This window comes from Anser cygnoides, chromosome 1 (assembly GCF_040182565.1).
Source record: "Anser cygnoides isolate HZ-2024a breed goose chromosome 1, Taihu_goose_T2T_genome, whole genome shotgun sequence".
Classification (NCBI taxonomy): Eukaryota; Metazoa; Chordata; class Aves; order Anseriformes; family Anatidae; genus Anser; species Anser cygnoides.
In genome coordinates this window covers 92,177,487-92,199,889 of record NC_089873.1, presented here as the reverse complement: position 1 = coordinate 92,199,889, position 22,403 = coordinate 92,177,487, and the positions used below count along the sequence as shown (strand labels likewise).

The 22,403-nt window shown below is 40.4% G+C and overlaps 1 protein-coding gene across 3 annotated transcripts; it reads right to left on the bottom strand.

Annotated features, from left to right (window-relative positions):
* Positions 1-59: 59 nt before the first annotated feature.
* Positions 60-21,338, bottom strand: SH2D1B (SH2 domain containing 1B). 3 transcript variants are annotated; one of them, XM_013186142.3, is made up of 7 exons: positions 20,796-21,338; positions 20,247-20,351; positions 19,971-20,114; positions 11,824-12,048; positions 6,423-6,486; positions 2,631-2,799; positions 60-2,051 (listed from the first exon to the last, which is right to left on the bottom strand). In XM_013186142.3, exons 4-7 carry the CDS (start codon positions 11,955-11,957, stop codon positions 2,014-2,016), a joined length of 405 nt encoding a protein of 134 aa, XP_013041596.1. In that variant the 5' UTR covers positions 11,958-12,048; positions 19,971-20,114; positions 20,247-20,351; positions 20,796-21,338; the 3' UTR covers positions 60-2,013. The 3 variants fall into 3 exon arrangements, with proteins under 3 accessions (XP_013041596.1, XP_013041578.1, XP_066858612.1); XM_013186124.3 differs by lacking the exon at positions 20,796-21,338 and adding an exon at positions 20,484-20,576; XM_067002511.1 differs by lacking the exons at positions 19,971-20,114; positions 20,247-20,351; positions 20,796-21,338 and having other exon boundaries at positions 11,824-12,363.
* Between the last annotated feature and the right edge of the window lie 1,065 nt (positions 21,339-22,403).

Here is a 22,403-nt window from a genome sequence, read left to right as displayed (position 1 = left end):
TTCCCGTGTACTAGGCATGCTGATCGTTTGGAGATGTGCATATTAATCACTTCCGCTCATACTGTTAACAGAATATTTTATTCGTACAAAATACAGCTGTGTATTGTACATCGTTTTCCTTTTCTTCAGGGCCTTTGCTCCAAACTTTAAGTAGTTGATTTGTCGCAGGGTCTGTGCTTCAGCTGCCTGGCACAGTGCTCTAGGCATCGGAGGGAAGTCGTGGGTGTACGGGCCTGGATGTACCACTGGATATAGATGCAGTGTCTGGAGCCTCAGCCACTGTAACACTAACTCAGTGCTTGAAGCGCCGTGGCATGCAGTACAGCATGTGAAACAGCAGTTGCCAGCTAAAAAGCACCACAGACCAGTCCATTGTCATGGTCAGCTCTTCAGGCATCAGGAGTCATGCCGTCAGGATCATGAGGCGCAGTCCTGGATCTGGTGTCGCTTGGCCTTTTCCTAAGGCTGATCATAAGTCCGACTGATATAGCCCATGGAGGACTCCTGAGACTCTCATTACAGAAAAACTGCAGTGTTTATACTGTTGAAGACCAAGGTGCACTAGTTTGGATATCAGCATGGCAGCTGCTTAGTCTGATACGTGTGATAACCAAGTATTGGGCAAGTTGTTGAATTCTCCAAGTAGGGAAGACACACCAGTGTACGTGCTTCTAGAGAGGGAAGGATTTCCCCCACCTCCAATAGTACTGTTTTTTAAGGACAATTGCTTTATTTTCAATTCCTTTTTTGGGACACATATTAGTACTTTTCACAATGTGAAAATTAGTTTTTCTTCTTAGTTTTTGTTTCCTTCATGCAACAAGTACCACTTTATCCTGGCACCAAAAACTATTAGTAAGGTCACAATGAAGTCCAAAGCACTGAAGGATCTAAAAGTCTTTAAACGAACAGTGGTGGAAAAGACGTATAGTAAGAAACGAGTCTACTAAAATGAGTGCATAAATCATTTGTGAAAGATCTTAAACATACAGAAAATATAAATGTCTTCCGCAAGATTGCTGACCATGGGGGAGTTGATGCTAGCAACAGGAAGAATCCGGACATACACTCCAGTTATGTCTTTAGCTCGCAGTTACAGGCCACCTTCAGAACACACACATACATTAAATATTTAAAGCAAGGGGTTAAAGATTAAAGGAAGTACTTACATTAAAAAATAACAAAACCCATACACATAACAGTAATGGCAGCTAATGGCAGTGGTAAATGAAATGTAAGCATTCTCATGTATGCAGTACCTATTGGAAAAAAAAAAAGAATATGTGCATAACTACACAGATGTTGAACTTGCACTCCTCTAATTATAAACCAGAACCATTCATCAATATGAAAAATATTTCAAATCATTTTCATGTTACTGATTAATTTTGTAAGGCATGAATTTACAACAACCTTTTTTGTTTTAATTTAGATTATTCCAACCTACGGGATAATACTAGTATTCCTTAACACAGCTGAACTACTACCCATATATCCAACAATGAAGTAACATGAATCGCAAACAAAAGAACAGTTTTTAAGCATCATATGATGCAAATAAAATTTTTAGCATGTATCATTTTTATCAACATGTATCATTTTTGCCATAAACTAGGGCTTCAAGCACATTCATTTATTGTCTTCACATTGCTGGCTTTCTAAAAGATTATTCATTTCAGCAGTTGATACCTTGGAGAGTTTGCTAAAAAAAAAAACAACAAACAAAAACACAAAATGCACAAACACACACAACCACCTTTCCCCTCATATATATGTATATGTATGCATGTGTCAAAAAAATAATTCTCTTAATAATGCACAAAAATATACAGTATTTTGTACTGGATCTACTGAGGCAGAATACAGTTGCTCTGACAGTCTCTAAAAGGCACTAATTCCAGAGGTATAGATCCACTGCTGTGAATATCCAACCATTAACTCTCCCCAGCTGTCCTGTTTTGCTGTGGTGCTGCCTAGAAAGGTGGCTTTTCAAATCATCAGATCACAGATCATTCAGGGTAAGACAGCAACGTAGTCACTTTCATCAATTTCTGTAAAGAAATCAATCAATAAATTAAAAAACAAACAAACAAAACTTGTGGCTGGAAATTGCTCTTCTGAAAGACTCCTCTAAGCAGGATGGCATGTTGCCATGTTGATAGACGGATATTATTAATTCAGTTTGATTTCTTAGTATTCTGTCTGCTATTGCAGGGCCAACTTTTTAAGCTTAGTGTCTTATGGACTGGGTCATCCAGTCCATAAGTCCATGAATTGCCTTTTCTGAATCAGCAAGCTCTGTTATTAAACAGTTGTATCCACAAGACCTCTTCTTCCTGAGAAAGTCAAGTGCAGTGAATAACTGATAGTCAATAAATCAATAAATCAGGTCAATAGCACAGGTATTGATCTGTTTGGAACTCTCTGGTACCAAGGCTGTGATCCTGAGCACAAGGCTATGTATTTCTTATTTTTAACGTGCTAACTAAATGTAAGTCGTGTTTTAACACAAATCACAAGAAGGCACAAATTAGATGGCTTTTTTTTTTTTCCCCTCCAACGTCTCCAACATCAGACCTGTCAATGCAGTTGCCTTAATAAAAAGACAGAGACTGAACTAAATTTCTCACCATCATAAATATCATCCTTTCCTAACTTGAGCCTCTGGCTTCTTTGTAGGGGCTTTGTTTTCTTGACTGGGTAGCGAAGATTTGTTACTAGTCCTTGGTTTGGTTTCTCATAGTTGTATATTAAATCCTTTAATGTTCTGAATACCTTTTCTGGAATACCTTCAGAAGTCTGCAAGGAAAGGAAAATAAAGTTAGTTTGCAAGTCTATTTCACATGAGGTACCTTAAGCAAGAGGAACTGTGCCTAATTTATTGTTCACCAAGGGACTATTTTGTAAACCTGTTTGGTGACAATATTGTTATATCACAGAGGTACCTGTATGGTGGTGTGGTATGGTACTAAGCATAACCTCCCTCACCATCCCTGCTTGAATGCACTGCAGCCTAGGGGAAGCTGTTTAGTGCTCCCTGTCTGGGTTCAGATCACAGGCTTCCCATCCTAGTACAAAGAAATTGTACCTCCTTCAGTCCAATAGTCACTGCTTCTAACCAAACCCCTTCACAGCTCTGCATGCCTGGCTACATCTGTCTAAGTTCCTCCCTTCAGGAATCCCTGACCAGGGATATAGGACCAGCCAGCTACTGAGAACAAAATTCACATAGTTTCACATTCATATTTAGCTGTTTAAACAAAACATTAAAAGGGATTTCAGTCAACAACAGTCCACGTGCTACTGATTTTCACTCTCTTCATGAGTCAAATCTTGTTTTCTTACATCGCAAAAGAACAGAACCAGTTCCTGTCAGTCAAATGTTTCACTCCCTGAGTCTGCCCTCCAAGACTTGCAAAGGCAGCTAACATGTCTGGGGACCCATGTGAATGTTCCAGGCACCAGCTTCTGCTTTTAGGCAGGAGTTTATTATTTGTCTCAGATTTGTCCAAGTTTATAACCAGCATCAGAGACTCCTGAGGCCAAACATAGATGACACTCTAAATGTAGGAGAACAGGGTTCTCACAACTGCCTTTAAACACATGGACTGAAATGCTTCCACAGCACAACCCCTGAGTAATCCGTACAGAGGCTTTTGCAACACTGGCAGCTCAAGGATAGTAATGTCAGAGAGTAAGCACATTAATTATCTCTACCAAAGTGAGGGTCCCACTCTCCCTACTAGTCATTGAAAGAGAATGGACCTTTGGATTCATTTCATCACTATCTGGCAGAGATACCTTTTTTTTTCCTTTTTTCTTTTTTTTTTCTATCCTCTGTCTTTTCTTCAGTTCACTATGGACTGGATGCCTCCGCCTCTTTGTACTGGTTTTGGCTGGGATGGAGTTATCTTTCTTCATAGTAGCCCGTATGGTGCTGTGTTGTGATTTTATGATTAGAACAGTGTTGATAACACATTAGTGTTTTGTCTTTTGCTAAGAGCAGTGCTTGCACAGCATTGAGGCTGTCTCTGATCTTTGAGGGGATTGAGTGCACCCTCAGTAAGTTTGCAGATGACACCAAGTTAGGTGTGTGTGTTGATCTGCTCGAGGGAAGGAAGGCTCTGCAGGAGGATCTGGATAGGCTGGAGCGATGGGCTGAGGTCAACTGCATGAAGTTCAACAAGGCCAAGTGCCGGGTCCTGCACCTGGGGCGCAACAACCCCAAGCAGAGCTACAGGCTGGGAGATGAGTGGCTGGAAAGCTGCCTGGCCGAGAGGGACCTGGGAGTACTGGTTGATAGTCGGCTGAATATGAGCCAGCAGTATGCTCAGGTGGCCAAGAAGGCCAACAGCATCCTGGCTTGTATAAGAAGCAGAGTGGCCAGCAGGTCTAGGGAAGTGATTGTGCCCCTGTACTCGGCTCTGGTGAGGCCGCACCTCGAGTACTGTGTTCAGTTTTGGGCCCCTCACTACAAGAAAGACATGGAGGTGCTCGAGAGTGTCCAGAGAAGGGCAACAAAGCTGGTGAGGGGTCTGGAGAACAAGTCTTACGAGGAGCGGCTGAGGGAGCTGGGGTTGTTCAGCCTGGAGAAGAGGAGGCTCAGGGGTGACCTTATCGCTCTCTACAGTTACCTTAAAGGAGGCTGTAGAGAGGTGGGGGTTGGTCTGTTCTCCCACGTGCCTGGTGACAGGACGAGGGGGAATGGGCGAAAGTTGCGACAGGGGAGTTTTAGGTTGGATATTAGGAAGTACTTCTTTACTGAAAGGGTTGTTAGGCATTGGAATGGGCTGCCCAGGGAAGTGGTTGAGTCACCATCCCTGGAGGTCTTTAAGAGACGTTTAGATGTTGAGCTTGGTGATATGGTTTAGTGGAGGACTTGTTAGTGTTAGGTCAGAGGTTGGACTAGGTGATCTTGGAGGTCTCTTCCAACTTAGATGATTCCGTGATTCTTTTTACTACTCTGCTCCCACATCAAACAGGCTGGGGGTGTACAAGAAGCTGTGAGGGGACACAGCCAGGAGAGCTCACCTGAATTGACCAGAGGGGTATCCTGACATTATGCTGATATTATGCTCAGCATTAAAAGCTTCAGGAAAGTGGGGATGCTTATGGTTACAGTATTTGTCTTCCCAAATAATCATTATGTCTGCTGAGACCCTGCTTTCCAGGAAGCAGGTAAACATCTGATTGCTGATGGAAAGTAGTGACTAAATTCCTTCTTTGCTTTGCTTGCACACATGACTTCACTTCACCTAATAAACCGTCTTTTGTCTTCATCAAAGTTTTCTCGCTTTTGCTTTTCTCTTCCCTATCACCAACTTGTCCTGCTGTGGCGATGCTTAGCTGTTGGTCACGGTCAACCTACTACACTCCAGAAAGGCCATGGCTGGACCTGGCCTTCCCCATCACCATATTATTTCAGTATATTATTTTAGTAATCCAAAACAGTCTGACTTAAAAAGGAGAAGAACGGAAGTCTTCTTTCATATTTGTGGCAAAACCCTGTAAGGAAAATTGTGTTTCAAAAAACAATGTTTATTATCTACTGATAGGCAAAACCTAGAAGAGTAGCTATAATCTCTCTATTATATATATATATACACACACACATATATATGTTTTATATATATATATTTTTCAACAAACCATTAAATTCTGCATGGGAAATTGTATTTTTCATACTCGGCCCAAAACACTAATAAGCAAGAGTGACCAGCATGTGACAGCTTGGTGTGTCCTTTATGAAGTGAGTTTTGTTGCCTCATTCCACTTAAATGTTACCTGAATATTGTCAGTCCTGTTGTCTATCCTATTACCAGCAAAGGGTTGAGCCAGCTTATTAAGTGTCCTCTCTACTTGCCTATAAATTAAATCTTTCTTTGTGTAGGGTTCTGATTCATGGAATCACAGAATCACCTTATCTCCAGAATCACACAGAATTATAGGTCGTGTAGTCATTTCACACTGATGGGCAGGTATTTTAAAATCAAAGATCATTCCATTATTCAAAACCCTACAAGATTCTGGGTGCCATGGCAGAGCTTTCAAACAGAAAAAGCTAATTAGGAACAGGAGTAAGTAATGAAAGTGATAGATTTTTCTTCAGTACTATGAAAAAGAACTGGTCAAATCAGGCAGTAGCTGGTCAACAAAAAACAGATTCACTTAGGTTATTAGGGATTTCTGTGAAGATAATAACTACTTGTAAGCTCATATGTAATAAGTATAACATTAAAAAGTCAAGAATTGAATAGAATATAAAATAAACTTGGAAATATATTCATAGAATCAGAATATCTGAGTTGGAAGGGACCCACAGGATCATCGAGTCCAACTCCTGGGTCCCATGCATTTTATTTATTTTTTTCAGGAAAATTGTCTTTAGTGCAATCTGTACTGATGAAATGAGGGTTACTTACCTGTATTTTATAATATCCTTGCTTTTCCCTGAAGATACGGTAAGTGTAGATGAGTTCTTCAAAGCTGTGAAAAACATTGTGTACGTTATGTTTTTCATCAACTGTCAGACTACAGCAAATTGCTTAGACTGCCACAGCTGAACTTGACAGTAAGGTTTTGGTTTTGTTGGCTTGTTTTTAAAGTAAACTGCAATGCTATGAAAGACTAAACCCAAAGAGACACATCTAAAGGAATGTCTAACGCTAAATACCATCAATTACATATATATTCATTCACTTTTCCATTTCGTTCATATATGATGGCCTTAAAAATACTTCAGATTTTCTAAGTCCTGTTTATTCATCTATTAGAAAAAATTAATCATGCATGTTGTTTTCGTATGACTCAGAAACCCAAATATTACTTTCTCCCACCTTGCCATTTCAGATTTAGCCCTCCATACATGACAATGCAGAGCTGTTTGATTTTTGGAACAAATGTATTACTCTCTTTTTTGCCCTGTGGAGTTAGACCAGGTATGGTAAACCTACCTAAGAGTGCTGTGTCCAATCTGCACTCACTGCACTTTCTCTAGCATAGACTTTGACCAAGCATGGCCAGTTAGCTCATAGACCTCCACATCAGCTAGCTGCCTGAGCTCTCCTCCAGCTTCTTAGGTCCATTTCCTGTGCTGTGTTTTGTACTTCTACAGCTCCGTTAGAATAGATCTGGTAAGTCAAAGCAATGAAAATGCTTCAGGTTTACACAACCAGACAGGGCTGGATGTCACTGCTACTTGTTCTTGGGCAGTAAAACACAAAATAGAGCCTAGAACTCCATGCTGAGGTGCCATATATGTATAAGAAATCTTTGCTTCTGTAGGATGCCTGATTCCTTACTCACCGTCAGCAGAATTGCTTCATTGCACTAGAAACCATTTTGTGCAAATGTCAGCATGGGAATAAAATGGAGGCAAAGAGCAGACACGTGCATCATTGATAACTGCAGTGTCTCCATTAGCAGTGAGGAGAAGGGGGAGCTGTGTCCTTGTTGACTCTCAGACTCCAACCATGTTGGACATACTGTCAGACATCCTTTCCATGCTGGAAAGACGGTGTTAACATGTACCCTTACTTCAAAAATGGAGCTACAGCAAAGACCCAAATAGCTACAGAGAAAAGTGAGGTGCCTTTCTTTCTCTGATGTCATACACCAGGGGAAAATGGGCTGCCTTCAAACTACTTAGCAACACCACAGGAGAAACCATCACCTTTCAAAAGACTGATCTACACCATAAAACACGGTTGAGAGAATTACCCAGGTTATGACAGAAGATTGCAATGTTGTATAGAAAACACACACATTGGCCTGAAATGACACTAGAAGGCTGTCTTAGGAAATGTATCCTATTGTACTGATAGAAGTTGGGAAGGATGAGAGAAGACAGAGAAGGAAAACCACATTAATCAAAGTAAGGGTAAAGAACGATTCTGTAGAAAACTTGCAATTCACCTTTCACATGAGATCTGCTGGCATTCCTCTGAAGAAAACAAATGTAGAAGTCTCCATGGCATACACAGAAGTATGAAGTTGTAGAATACTTTTCATGTAAACTGCTTTCCTTGTGAGAGCCCTCAAGTAATTGTAGCAGCATAAATTCATACTCTTAATTTCCCCACAGTTACCCCTTGAACTGTTCATACTTCCACATATACCAGATGTGATCGTGTACCAGGCTACTTCAACCTCGAATGTGTTTGTTTTGACCAGATGTGCATGATACTGGATATTTAACAGTGAGCACATAAAAAAGAGCACACATGATATTTGGGTCTCAACACTGGGCTGAGTCTCTGACCCACAATGTTGAAAGCAGACACAATGGAGGAAGGAAGGGAAACCGCATTTTTAACAGACATTGGGACTGGAAATATCTGCCAATAGCAGGTGATATTAGAGACACAAGAGGTTGTACAGTAAGATTGACTTGAGACTAAGGTAGAAAAGCAAGACAATGGGGAGTCCAGAGTTCAAAAACTGAGAGAAGGTTTTAAATTTTGAAATATGTTTGCCCCAACTAAGGCTTTCAAAGAATTCATGAACAAAACCTAACACGTGCCTTTATATGAGAATAGTTTGATACCATAAGCTTCCCATCCTCTTGTCTATCCTCTTCTCCCCATGTGATACCTCCCTAAACTTCAGTTTGCAGTTGTATCACAAGACGAATGTTGAATTCTTGGAGAGATGTTAGTAGAAAATGGCTTCCCGTCACCAACACGCAGAAAATGACTGCACAAGTTCTACTTCTAGAAAATTATTTGTCCTTCGGATTTCCCATGGTTTTGCTTACTCCTTTTTTTCTTAAAAAAAAACACTTTAAAAAAATTATAAACATAGTTTGAACACTCAGGGTACTGATGGCTTTGGATATCTTTTATCAACTGAAACAAAAGCTTTATCAAATATAGCAATGGCAGCTGTTCAGAAGATGAACTGCAGATCATGATCAAAAAAGGCAGTAAAGTTGCAGAGAGATGTAAACCACAACAAAGCAACAACAACAAAAAAGCAATATCTGAAGACAAGTTCTCTTAATTGGTATGTATGTTCAATGGAAGGATTTCAGCTATAGATAAATCAATTAAGCTGTCCTGAAAGGGAGAATCTTAGGGCAAAAACCTAGTTTAGGCGACTTGCATGTAAATGGCTGGTTACTGTGAAGAAGTTACTATGGACTGGGACCACTATAAAACTTCCAGTTAGAAGAGATTTACTTTGATTCAAAGAGTTACATCCCAGGGCTACATCTTTTTTCATTTTTTTCCCCTTCTTGAGATACCTGTGGAAATTCATGGGTATCTATCTGGCTTATGAGTTTTTTATAATGTTAGTATTCATTCTTTGAACATAATTTGCAAGTAAAAGTAAGACATAAAGGTGAAGAATAATAACCTAAACTGATTTTTTTGAAACTTATTCTTTACCTGTCAAACGTTGAAAGGTTAGTGCCTGTTAGTACCTACTTTGACTGCGGTAGTTATGACAAAATAAACATGAAACTGCCATTACAATGAAAACTTCTTATTCCAAATCAACTACTAAATGCATTTCAACAGCTGCATATTATATTTCAAGTTAACAAACTGCCTGGTCTGGGCACAAGGAAGATCCAGAGGCAGATGAACAGGATGAGATGAGTTTGTTTTGGTAGGCTGACATGTTGAACCATGAGAACAGCAGCAAGTGCAATAGGTCTGGACTACGGGAATGTCAGAGACCTGCGAAAGCTTGGGATGAGAACAGCAGTACACAATGGAGGAAGAGCTGTGCATTGTGCCTGATTAGTGATGAGATGTTTTTGAACTGGTGCCACCATTCTGACCCTCAGGTCCTCTGTGGGCATGTCACCTCCCCTCAGTCAGTGGGAAGGACCAAAAATTTTGGTTGTTCTATGTAGCATGTGAATTGCTATCTATGTCTATTGACCAGCTAAGCTGAGAACAACATTTTATTTTTATTTTTTTTTTAAACACAGGTGAGCATCAGTTTGTTTATCAACCCTGTTAGGTGCTAAGCAATGCCTTAAGATGTAATTCTAATCCAGAAGTTGTCTTGAAACAACACTGAAAGTTTTAGTGTTGATACCTCCAATTTCAGAACAAATGCATTCCCCTCGAACAGTTTCTCTCCCTACTCAGTCACTGACAGTCTCTCAGTTTCTGAGCCAATCCTCTATCACCCTCCCATTTGCTATCTGTAGACAATCCTTTCACCTCTACAAGCCCAGTACCTGTTATACCATTGCTGCTACTCCTGCAGTTTAACTGTTATTTTTGTTAATGCACAAACTAAATTCAAATACGCTGCCTTCTTTCAGCATTAAAAATCCAGAGGCTAGCTGGAAGCCACATGCTTTTGTATGTGCTTGCCCAGAACACTGTAGATAGACAAATTCACAACTGCAGACTATCACAAAGTGGATCTGCTTTTCCCTTAGCAAAATAAAAAAAGACCCCCCCTCCCCCCCCCCCCAAAAAAAAAGGAAAACAAAAAGAAAAAAGGGAGGGAATGCAACTGTGCTAGTGCAGCACTGCACTTAACCTTTATGTCAGCTTGCATCTGCCCACGATGTACTCAGTAGATGTGCACTTTGTTACTTCAGTAGTTCAAACTCATTACACACACAAGTATATCTTCGCTTTCTTATCTACCTCTACTGCATAAGATCCAAAGCCATCCTCCCAGGTCAGGGACTTAATATTGTCATTTCTCCTCTGTGCCAGGATCTCCATTTGTCCATTCTGACAGGGTATATATATCTTTTCCCTCATACGCTCCCTTTGCTCTGAACATTGTCTCCTTCCACACCACACCGCAGGCAGGTTCCTGCAGTTCCCTCCCCAAGTACTCTGTTTGCTCCCCACTTGCCATTGCACTTCTTACTCCATTTCTCTGTCATTTCCCGATTCTTCTTTCTTTTATCCACCAACACAATACTCCATTTCCCCCTCCTTTTTCTCCCTTCTTCTTTGATTTGTTTCAAAAGCAACAAGATTTTGCCTATTGACAAAAAATGCCCTGATATTTCTGAATTAATTAATTAAATGTGGTATTGATTTTTTTTTCCCCACATCACACTCAAATACACCCTCAAGGAGAGCGTAGAATCTTTTAGGTTCAAACAGAAAAGACTCAAGAGTTATTAGCTTATAAACCATGAGCGCATTAGGAACAGATCAATTATATATGAAAAAATGTAAAACAGGCATCATGAAAGGAAAATAAAAGTACTATTCCCTACAGGAAAAGAAAATCATAAGATTTTAATTGTGGTAAGTTAGGGACTAGTGGTAGTAATTTTCTATGTTCATCTTGTTCATGGGTTTGCCATATGAATTTGAACAATACATTACAGCTTTCAGTCTTAGCTTATATTCAGACACTTATATCAGACACTGTGTGAGAAACACAAGGCTAAGGTTTCACCAGATAGTCAGAAAGCATGTGAAGAAGGACGTGCTTTATATCATACTATGAGACTTTTCAGGGTCTCGATAGTGTTAAAATGCTATTTACTCATCATTACAGAGGCAGTAACTTTGAGTGACTTTCTTCTCACCATGTTTTGGCAGGCTGAGATATTTCCTCTGGGCTCCCTCTATTGTCTGTAGAGAGAGACCAGCATCAGCAGAGAACAATTAATCAATCCTGTGTTGTATGAATTGTCTTTTGCAAATGCCACGCTCTCACCACTCACTACAAAGGAAGCCCAAGGCAACCAGCATTGCTTGAGTACACCTACACCAATGCTTTGAATCTGTTAATGTTAGGGAAAGAATTAGTAACATTAGAGAATATGAACCCTGGGTTTTGAATCTATCTGAAAACTCATAAGAAATTTAATATTGAAGTACTTACAAAACACACAGACACAAGGCTCCTTCCACGCTTTCGCTTTCTCGTATTAAATAGCTACCATTCTTTCCATTCTTGCACAGCAGTTCTTCACAGGCTTTCCTTGTTATCTTTCCATGAAAAAATGGGAACTCCATGGACAAACAGGAATGAGCTTCCTTGTCCTTCAGGCCAATTCCAGGAACAGTCAGAAGACTGGCATTAAAAGAAGACTTACTCCAAATGCAGCTGTTGAGAAACAATTGAAACTGGAAGTTTGAAGTACATACATGAGTTCATCTGTGTTGCTGCCACCAGTCTGTCGGTAATGCAGTTATAGTTACCAACTTAATGCTTGTGACAGCAGGCAGGAAATGGGAAACGGTTTGTCTACACTAGTCACAGTCCACATCAGAAGATTGTTCTGTCATGCCACAGAGTTGACATTTGAGTTGTGTATCATGCTCTAAGCAATACAATAGCTACGTACAGTAGGGTAGCTAAGACACCTTAGCATAGTTATATTTTAAAGTCAACTTTTACCTTTAAAGTTGCTCAAAGCCTTGCCAGACTCACCTTATAACACAATTGTTGATTGTTGTTATTTTTGTGGTTTAATCAAATTTTCAAGTTTCATTGAAAGATGATCAGCAATATTTGAGAATTAGATTTTTTCAAAACAGGCCCTGCTCCCTTCTTAATTTTAAAGTATAATAACTTTTTAAGGTATAACAACTTTATCAAGAAGTTCCACTGTACCTATGCCATGACTTAGAAAACATGGCAGGAAGGAAAAGGGGGTCAGTGTCTTTTGGCACCCCAGGAGGCTGCTGTGAGATCCACCAGGGCAGGATACAGCCACGTGTAGAACTGCTGCTCCCTGACTGAGGAAATGCTGCCCAGCTCCATAGCAGATGCTCTCCCAGGCATTTCATAGTTTCCCTGCTGGAAGGCAAGGACTTGGGGCTGGGGGGACCACACAGACCTGCAGAAGCGGGGGGTAGGAACTAGGCTGGACTGTGTTTCTGAAAGAAAGGAAATTGACGGAGGACCTAATGATGTGAGGGAAGCTAGATTCAGAAGGTGAGACTGAAAAGAAAACAAGCACTGGTCGTGCAGATAGAGTGAGGCTGGGTTTCCAGGGGAGAGGGATGGAACAGAGAAAGCAGGAGACAGAGTCCTCCAAGCTGGGGAGAAGGATCTGGGTCTGCTGCAACACAGCCTGCTGTTGAGATCAAAACAGAATCCAGATCCATGAGTGCTGGCACTGGCAAAGGCCTTCCCAATTTTAAAGCTCACCATTTGCATGTTCACCTCCCAGCTCTGTCACCTGAGGACAACTCTGAAGTCATCTCATAAATGTGAAATTTCCATGAGGCAGCATGGTGTGGATGACTCACCCAGAAGGCCAGCTCTGAACACGAACAAGAGCAGCTGCCTATCGCTGCCCAGATTGAGGCACTTTATTTTTCCTCTGCAGTGACAGGAAAACTAACATTCAACAACAGCAAATTTCTCTTTCAGGAGCGTAATGACTGTTCTTCACATTTTTTTCCGTAAAGACTTTATTAGCTAGAAACAGAAGACGGTAAATGCAGTAGAACTTGTGGGTCTGCATCTAAATGCATTTAAATGGAAATGGCAGCCACACATTATATTATGGCTAATATTGTACCAGTATAACATCTAAGGATTATCAGAAAATTAATGATTTTTTTTTTTTCCATTTCTGAAATGAAGAGTCAGAACTGGGAGAAGGCCTTAAGTATGTAAAAGGGGCTGGAGTAACACCAAACTTTAACAGATTTTGTAATAAATAACTGAATATAATTAAAGACAGTAACAATCAGCTGTGTTCTTTAGCATATATAACCTCATTCCTTGTTTCAAGGTCTGGGCAGTTACTGAACTCATGTAGTATCAGAGCAATGGTACTTACACTGGTGAAAATGGCAGATTTTGAGCTTGGTATTCAACTCTCAAGTGGCATCAGATGTTGATGAACTGCTCCTGTTGTGTCTAAGGAAGCCAACTACTCTACCTGCTTCTTAAAGAATTAGTTCTGATCTGGACACAGAAAAATTAAGGCAAAACCAACAACGTCTTTTCAAGAGAAAGTGCAACGGGCTCAGAGGCTTCCCCCTTCCAAGAAAGGCAGCAATTCCCCCTTATTGAAACAAGTGTTGGCTTCCCTTCTCTTTAGAAACACTTCTGTTTTGCTTTTCAGGAGAAAAAGGTGTCTGTTTCTTTCCCATTAGTGGCAGATCTGGGTGAGAACATGGGACCCTGTACTTTAGTTGTGTACTACTGTCAAGCCAGCTTTTTTAAGCTTAAAAAAACTTAAAATTTTCAGCCATCACAGTAAGTTTCTGTTAGGAAGTGAAGAAATTTGTTGTGCCACTGGTCAGGTGTATAACACCCTTCACGTGTTTATGAGCACAGTCCCATTTCCGATTTATTTCTTTCAGCTGGAGATGGGGCCAACAACATGCTTGAGATTGGAAGCAAGATTGGAACTGCCCTCTAGTCAGATCATTGTTTGGAAAACCTCTTTCCTTTTAGGGTTTCCCTGTTTTTTATTCAAATGAAGTAATAATCCCAGACAGAAGTTCTCACTGTGAAACGGAAACTTCAAACATACAAAATCTTCCTGTGGTTCAGCGTGCATGTTGCAAGTTTGGTAGAGCTCAGAATTTAAAGAATACATCAAGGCAATATGGTTCCGCAGCTCCTTGACAGTGTTCAATAGAAGAGGGTTACCCAGGGTTTGATGTGATCCTTTTACCTTACCCAGCTGTAGTATTCAAGTGGAGTTGAAAATAGGAATTTGATTTAAAAGCAAAAATCAGAAAAATAGAACAGAAGAAAGTCTGGGAGGCTGTAAATACCATCTGGTCTGTCACTAAACCACAAACATGATTCACTGACCGGACACAGACTCGTCGCTGTCTCTTGCATGCATACCTACATGTATATACACTTTGCTCTGGCACTGGTGGGCTAGTCCATGGTGAAAATGCAAAGCACTGGCAAAGACAAAACAGGACTTTCAGGTCACAGCTGGGGGTACCTGTTGACAGACACTGCATAAATACCTGGAAGGTGGTGGGAGATGCCCTTGTTAGCCACCTCAGAGCTGTGCCACGAGCCTCTACCTCATTGAATTTCTACCATGTACCTTTGGGTCACATAATGACCTACTTCCACGGGCCAAATTTGCCAATAAATTTAGACCAAGTATTTCCTAATAAGTATTTCTGGCTTAACAAATTTAGCAAGTATTTTTGACTTACGCAAGCCTGCATATGCAGGCTGCTCTCTCTACATAGTCTGAGAAGTGGTCAGAAACATGAGCTGGTGGTATTGACTGCAATGAAACCTGAAAGTATTTCACGTTATGGGTCAGGGAAGTTCACAGAGAGCACAATACTTGGGCTTCTTCACAATTGTTCACTGACAGAAATTCTTAGCTGGTGTAATGTCTGAGAGGGTCTCATCTGAAATCTGAAAGGGGTGTTGCCTACATGACAGTGAGGAGCAGAGTCTTTCCTGGTGAATTCAGGAGAGTAATGATTCAGGATTCATAGTAATTTTTGTGCATCCAGACTTGAGCCTGGGCTTCTGATCAGTGCAGAGGAACTGCTGTAAACTACAGTGGACAAAGCTGTTCTTGTTTCTCAGCCACAGCTAGTTCTTGAGCTACCTGTGATCACAGTGGTGGTGGGGCCTGAAGCCGCGCTAGTTCATGCTAAGGACAGTTTGTGGCAACAGTGGCTTTTCGTTTCAGAAGAGAAGTCTGAGAACTGCTCAGTCCTGGGTAATTTGTGACAAGAAGCCTGGGAAAGTAATGGAAATGATGCCTCAAAACAATGTGCTGAGGAATCCATTGCACAAAATTGCCTGGTCAGAGGGCAGGGAAAGGTGCAAGAAAGGCACCATGCACCAGCTGGGTCCCTCCAAGCCTGCTGTGGGCTTGCATGATGGAGGCAGTCATGCTTAAACGAGCCTCTGGGCATTATGATTCACATTTTAGCAACACTAAACCAGGCTGTGGCTGGTGTGAATGTGCTCTTAAAATCATGTTGCTCCACTTCAGAATAGGACTGGGTTGCATTTTTTTTTTCCATCGTCCACTGAAGGATGGAAAGTTCCTAGCATAGCCTCCTACAGTGATTAGCTGGCCTTTTAAATGTTAGAGAAAAAAAAAAAATACTTTTTCCAAAGAGAAAGACTGCTTACTCTCAACCTTACATGGAAAATCACTCCCTAAATATCTCGTATATCAGAATAATCATTATTCTATATTCTTAAATAAATGCAACCATTTCCTTCAGTCTTTCCCCAGAGGTTTTCTAACCCTGCAATAGTTCTGTTTTTCTCAGACACAATTTTGGCCACTACTTCTATAAAATTTGGTGCCTCTGGCTGAACGAAGTCTTTTGACTAGAGGAGCAAGATAGGTAGCTACTATTCCTCGCACAGAACAGCTGGTACTGAAACAAGACCTGCAACTTTTTTGCAGCAGTGCCAAGACCCAGTTGCCTTTAACTCCAATTTTCTTTCTGCCATATTGCTGCCTTCACCCATTTTCAGTTTTTCCTTCTGTTCACGTAAAACCTAAAACTTACTTTTCATAGTAACACCTCATATTAGCGTGCACATTTGGCATACGGGTTCTTCCCCCTATACAGGCTGCAGCTTTAACACAGCAAAGCTCGTAATAGTGGCTCTGGTAAGAAAAGGAAAGCTAAGGAAAAGCTAGGTTGCTTGACATGAAAAGTTGTTTTCAGTAAGTAATTGTAGGGCACAGGTTGGAGTTAAATTGAAAGCTGTGGTCAAAAGATGCTAAAGGCAAAGTCAGTGTACTTGAAAACTGCTAAAGTTGTGAATAAAACAGGAAGCTGAAGGATCATTTGTAATTTGACCAGGTAGCAAAAAGCACAACATATGAAAACAGAAAAAAAGATGACTTCTAGCTAAGTCTCATGAAAATTTGACACGTTCTTGGGCTGTGCTGGCAGACAGTTGTGTTACTGGGCCTTAACTTCACAACCGAACCAATAAAGGATTTACAAGTAGTTAATATTCTATAGTAACAAATTACTTTTAATTTTGAAAACCTCACAACTGTTACGAAACCGGAGACTGATGTAAAAATCACGCTATGTATTGCACCAGAGCACAAAGCTTTTTGTGATGTTGATGGCAAGATTTCCTTCAGATTGAAAGTAGTAGTTATGGTGTAAATTCAGTAAGAAAATTTCAGTCGTGTCTATCACTTATTGTTTGCTGTTGCAGTTGATTGTGAAATGTTAGAATATTTCCCTAATGCTCCAGAGTTTTTCCATTAGCATTCTAATCAAATGTAAACCTAGGAGGAAAAGCCTGATTTATAATCCTCTTAACAGATCGACTATTTTTCAAAATACATTTTTTTTAAAAAATACAAGTAAATTTCAAACTTCTCTGTGCTAGATTAGAATTAAACGGTCATAGAGCTGAATAATTAAAAACATTGTACACCTATAAAACATACACATATGTGTAAGCAGGGGGTTTGCTTATAATTCAGTATCATGATAGAATACAAAAAAAAATTCCTTTTCAGTGGCAACCCGGTCATCAGGGTTGTCAGAGACCCATATTCAATTATTCCCTGAAGCTACAATATTTCTGATTTTTGTATTTCAGCTAACATATTTCTTGCAGAAAATGTCAGAAAAAAAAAAAGAGATTAAGTTTTTTGTTACATAAGTGTCTTCAATATTTTTAAATTGAGGAAACTGGTGGCATAAAGTGACCTCTCCAAGAGACCATGATGTCTTCTAAAAGACTTTGGCCAGCCAGAGGTTTTATGAGGGCTATAGAATCCCACTTGCACCAGAACATTTCAGTTGCTGAGCCTGACCTGAAACACACTCCAGGTGTTAGATTCCAACAAGTTTCCTCTTACAATTTAGTGAAACACCATTTCCACAAAGAATAAAAGGCCTTGGAGAATGATATGAAGGGAAATTATATATAAAGACTATTTAAGCTTATCTTAAAAAAAAAAAAGACCTATGTGCAAGCATTGATCATACAACAAGTAATTCACTAGAGCAGAGTAAACTGCATTTGAATCACTGAAGCAGACAGGTATATTTTTTCTCATCCCCCCTTGCTCATGGAGTTCTCAGATCTGGTTCATTTTTACTCAGTTTGGCAGATAAAGCCTCCTGCTGCTGCTGTTGCTGCTATCAAATTCATATTCAAACCAAATGCTCCATCTCGCAGCATGCAAGCTGTGTGAAATGATTCTCTGACTTGTTACCTCTTTTGGTGGTTTTACTTACCCTGATGGGCAGCCAAGCTCCACCACAACCACTCTCTTACTCCCCCTCAAAAGGAGAGGAAGAGAAAAAAGTATGCTGGAAAGAAAAAGGCTCATGGCTTGAGATAAGGATGATTCCATTAAAGTGGAAAGAAAGAGGCAAACAAACAAATAAGCAAAGGCCATGCAGAAGCAAAAAGGGTAGGAAAAGAACAACCATGCTGTACTTCCCATCAATGAGCAATGCTTTCACAAGAACTGGTTTTCTCACCCGTGAAGGAAAAATTTGTCATAAGATACCACTTAAAGTATATGCAAAAAAAAAAAAATCACAAAACCAAACAAACAACAAACAAACATGGCACTGGGAGCTGCTTTCAGTCATGGCCCAGTAGGAGCTCTGGCTACTGCTGGAACACAGCCCTGCCTGGTCCCAGCCCATTGCCAGCACCAGGGTAAAAGCCCTAAACATGGCTCCAAAAACTTACAGGAAGAGATCTGAATTTACAGAAAAAAAACAGCTTTTACTGATGGGCTTCCTTGCAAATTTGAAGATAATCAGTCCCAAACGAGATATCAATTTTTAACATGGCTTTCAGCAAGCTCTCAAACAGACCCGGTTTGCTGTGTGCCCTCTCAGGGAGCCCAATTAGACCCCTCTGCTCCACAGCCCTAGGTCTTTACTACATGCTGGGCATTTTGTGTTAGCTTGGAGTTATTTCCTGACTGCCAAAAAATAAGGAAGGCCTGTCATGCTGATTTGTCACATTGAAGTGATTCAACAAATTGCCCCGTTAAACTTAAAGGAGCTCTGTTGGCTTCCTCAAGATCTCTCATAAAATAACAGCTCACTTTGCTTGTTACAGACAAATATGCTATGGTTACATTTAATATTGGGCAACCAGCAGGTAGACTTCGGCTGTTTGAGTGGCTTTAGAAAGGTACTCAAACATTAAAAACTTAAAAACCCCCCAAACATGCAAGAAATTCCTTTCATAGCAGGAATGAAAACAGATTTCTGGATAATGTTTCAGAATTCCTCCAGTTCTTTGTTTTAAACTATGACTAAATTATGTACAGAAACTAAGAAGGAACGAGCAAAGTAACTGATACAAAACAATGAAACAAAAAGATCTCCTGCCTGCATTACTCTATTGTAAAAAAACAATACACATCCATCTATCTAAAGAAAGACACAGAGTGAGTTTTCTGCCATTCTGGGCCTAGTCCTACAAAGGGATATGAAGGAATGACATCTATAATTAAGACCAAGCTCAAGAGACTTCCTAAGGGCTCTCTTGCCTAAATATTTTTGGTGGATTAGGACATGCTGCCATTTTCTTTCCCTATTTTAATGTTTCACTTAGCTGAGTGAAAAGAAAGGGAAGGCTGCAGATCCAGGGGAGACCCATCTCTTTTTCCTCACAGTAGGAAACAGCGAGGCTGATGGGTGCATAGCACCTCTTTTGTTTTGATGCTACCCCTGGACTGAGGACCACAGCAGGATACTTAGGTCAGCCCCCAAATTTTCATATATGCCTTATTTTAATTGACCCATTCCTTTCTTATTTAAGGCAGAAAAAAAATATAATTTTTTAGGTGTTAAGATACAGAAACAGAAAACAGCAAGGAAGGATTTTGCATACCCACCTCAGCATGGATCTACCCTGTTTTTTTAAGGGACATTGCTCTGAAGGTGCAGGAAGAGTGCATTGGAGCTGTGCCCCAATAGCTGCACAGCAAGTGCATGAGCAAAAAGCAGTGGTGTGTCCTTTAGCAAGGACTTCCTTTAGCCGCCAAATTCTACATTACCCCAACACAGACACTATCAGTTGTCTCAGGAAAGGTCAAGACTTACTTTACGTGATGATCACCTGGAAGACCCTTGATAAATATATGCACAGTTGCTCTTCCAGCAGAACAGTAATCCTGGGCTGGTTGTAGTAGTCATTAAGCTCAATGCACCATTCCTCCTTCATCTCCAGCAGACAAAACCCTTTCACTAGACAAAAACAACACAGTGAGATCAGAATGTAGTAGCTAAAAACACTCATACTCTCATTGCAGGAGCAATAAAAATCAGGGTCTCCCTGTGTCAGGGGAAGAGCATTTTCTTCAAGATGTAGAGACGTACCTTTGAAGACTTGAGGGTCCAGCATAGACCTGCTGCCCACCAGTGACTCTTCTGCAACCCACACAGTATTTATTATTACTGAGATACCCAGTTTCCATTTACATTCTGTTAAAGAGAAAGAAGAGCTTAAACTTGCATGGCATACAAACAAGACATGCATCTTCAAGCATCTAGTATTAAGTAAGAAAGTGGGATGGGGTACAGGGAGGCATCATCTCAGTTTTCAAATAGTTTTACTTGGACTAAGAAGAGCTGAGGAAGCAGGACTGCAAGTCCAGTGAAGTTGCTGGTCTTCCTTAAATAATTTTTACAACACCCCAAGCCTCCAAATCTTCCTCTTCCTTCTCCTTCAAGTCACCAAGGATGTGAAGTGCAAGCATAAATGGCAGCACCTGTGTGTCCTGACTGACTGATTTAATCCCCAAAAAGGATTAAGTGAATGATTGTAACTTCCTCCACAGAGACAATATACATGTAACCCAACTTTTTTTTTTTTTTGGATGTCTGACTGAATTAAACAAACTACAGCCATGGAAAATATATACGGACCTGTTGCCCAGCTCCTGATGGTGGCTCTTCACCCTGAGGCCACTTCAATCCCGAGTTTTCCATCACAGCTGCAGGTGGCTGTTTACAAGGGCAGTTCTCACTTTACGCTTCAAGTCTCAGGAAAATTCAGACTCGCTTCTTGGATGTTAATTAAATCTCTTGTGTTTAATTAAAAAAATCAATATGTATTACTTCTTAATATTTCTCATCCCAGATTGTTTACCTTGATCCTTCTGGTAAGTGGCTTTTGCCAAGCATTTGTTCCCTGCAGGTTACAGAGTGGGGCAGAAGCAACGCTCCCCAGGCACCTGCTCAGCTTGAAAGTGGTATGTTGCCCAACACCAAGCAGACACAATTCCCAACATAACTTGTACCAGGAAGGCTAGAAAAACTGAAACATTTCCTATCTGTGCCTTAACCTCCCCCTCCTTTCCATAAACACAGCAAGGGAAAGCATATGCTACCACAATTAGCTTGGAAGTTCGCAGGGATAGTCTTACAAGTGCTTGGTGCCTTCTGCAACTGAGATGATGTTTTTAACAGCTGCAGTTCAGGCTGCAATTACTTCAGGGGCTGAGCTTGATTGTTAGGTTAGTTTCGTTTAAGCCTGCTTCCCCTCCAGCCCCCAGTCTTCTTTGTATTGTTGTTTTTAACATCAGATCTCAAAAAGAAACAAAGGAAGCAATAGATCCATATTGCAGCTGACTACCTTAAACAGCAGCAAAGAAAGCCACTGCTTCGGTGACAAGCAGTATTCTCAGGGAGTAATGTACTGAACCAAAGAAGGACCTCCATTCCTCTAAATGCTGATCTAATAGCTGGTCAAAATTTCTGTGTGGTCTCTAGATGGCACTGTGACTCTAAATAAAAGTTAATCTCAAATGAACAGCCCTCTTAAAAAAAGTGTTTGCATTGCCAGTCGGGCAAGAATTCACAGCTGTCAAGTGACTAGCTTCCACTTCTTTATCTATCAGAAGTGTAGTAATAGCTTTATTTATCGTGCTCAATTACTACTTGGGTCACAACACAAGCTTGTGCTTCACAAGATACCCTCCTGAGTTTGTTCACAGCTAATACTGCAAATATAGCCAGCTGGGTACTGTTACATGTTCTTTCTTAAGTAAAGACAATAAGATAATTAGGGACTCACTTGATTGCCTTTCAGTCCCTGTAGTCCCAAGGTGTGTTATCAATAGCCAGGCTGCTAGAAACACTTAATGGAAGGGTTAATTGGTTCTTCACATCTGCTGGGGATCTGTGTGATCAGCATTAGTGAATTCACTGCTGGCCATCATCTTGCTAAAGGCACAGAAGGACATGTTATCCAATGTCTTAAATCAGTAGAAATATATATATATATATATATATTTGGTTTTGAGTGGAAATGAACATTTTTGGAGTGTTAAAATAAAAATCAACTTTCCAGTCTATGTTACTGTTCAGAATTGCTACTTGCAGAAACACTAGTGTAGGTAATGCGTGAAGCACAAACCAAAAGCAAGTTCAAGATTCCAGGGGTCTTCTGTATTATCAAAGAGATTTGTATTTAGTCACCTACTGATTAACAGTAACAAAACCCAGTAACGCTATTTCCTTGGTGGAAAGCAG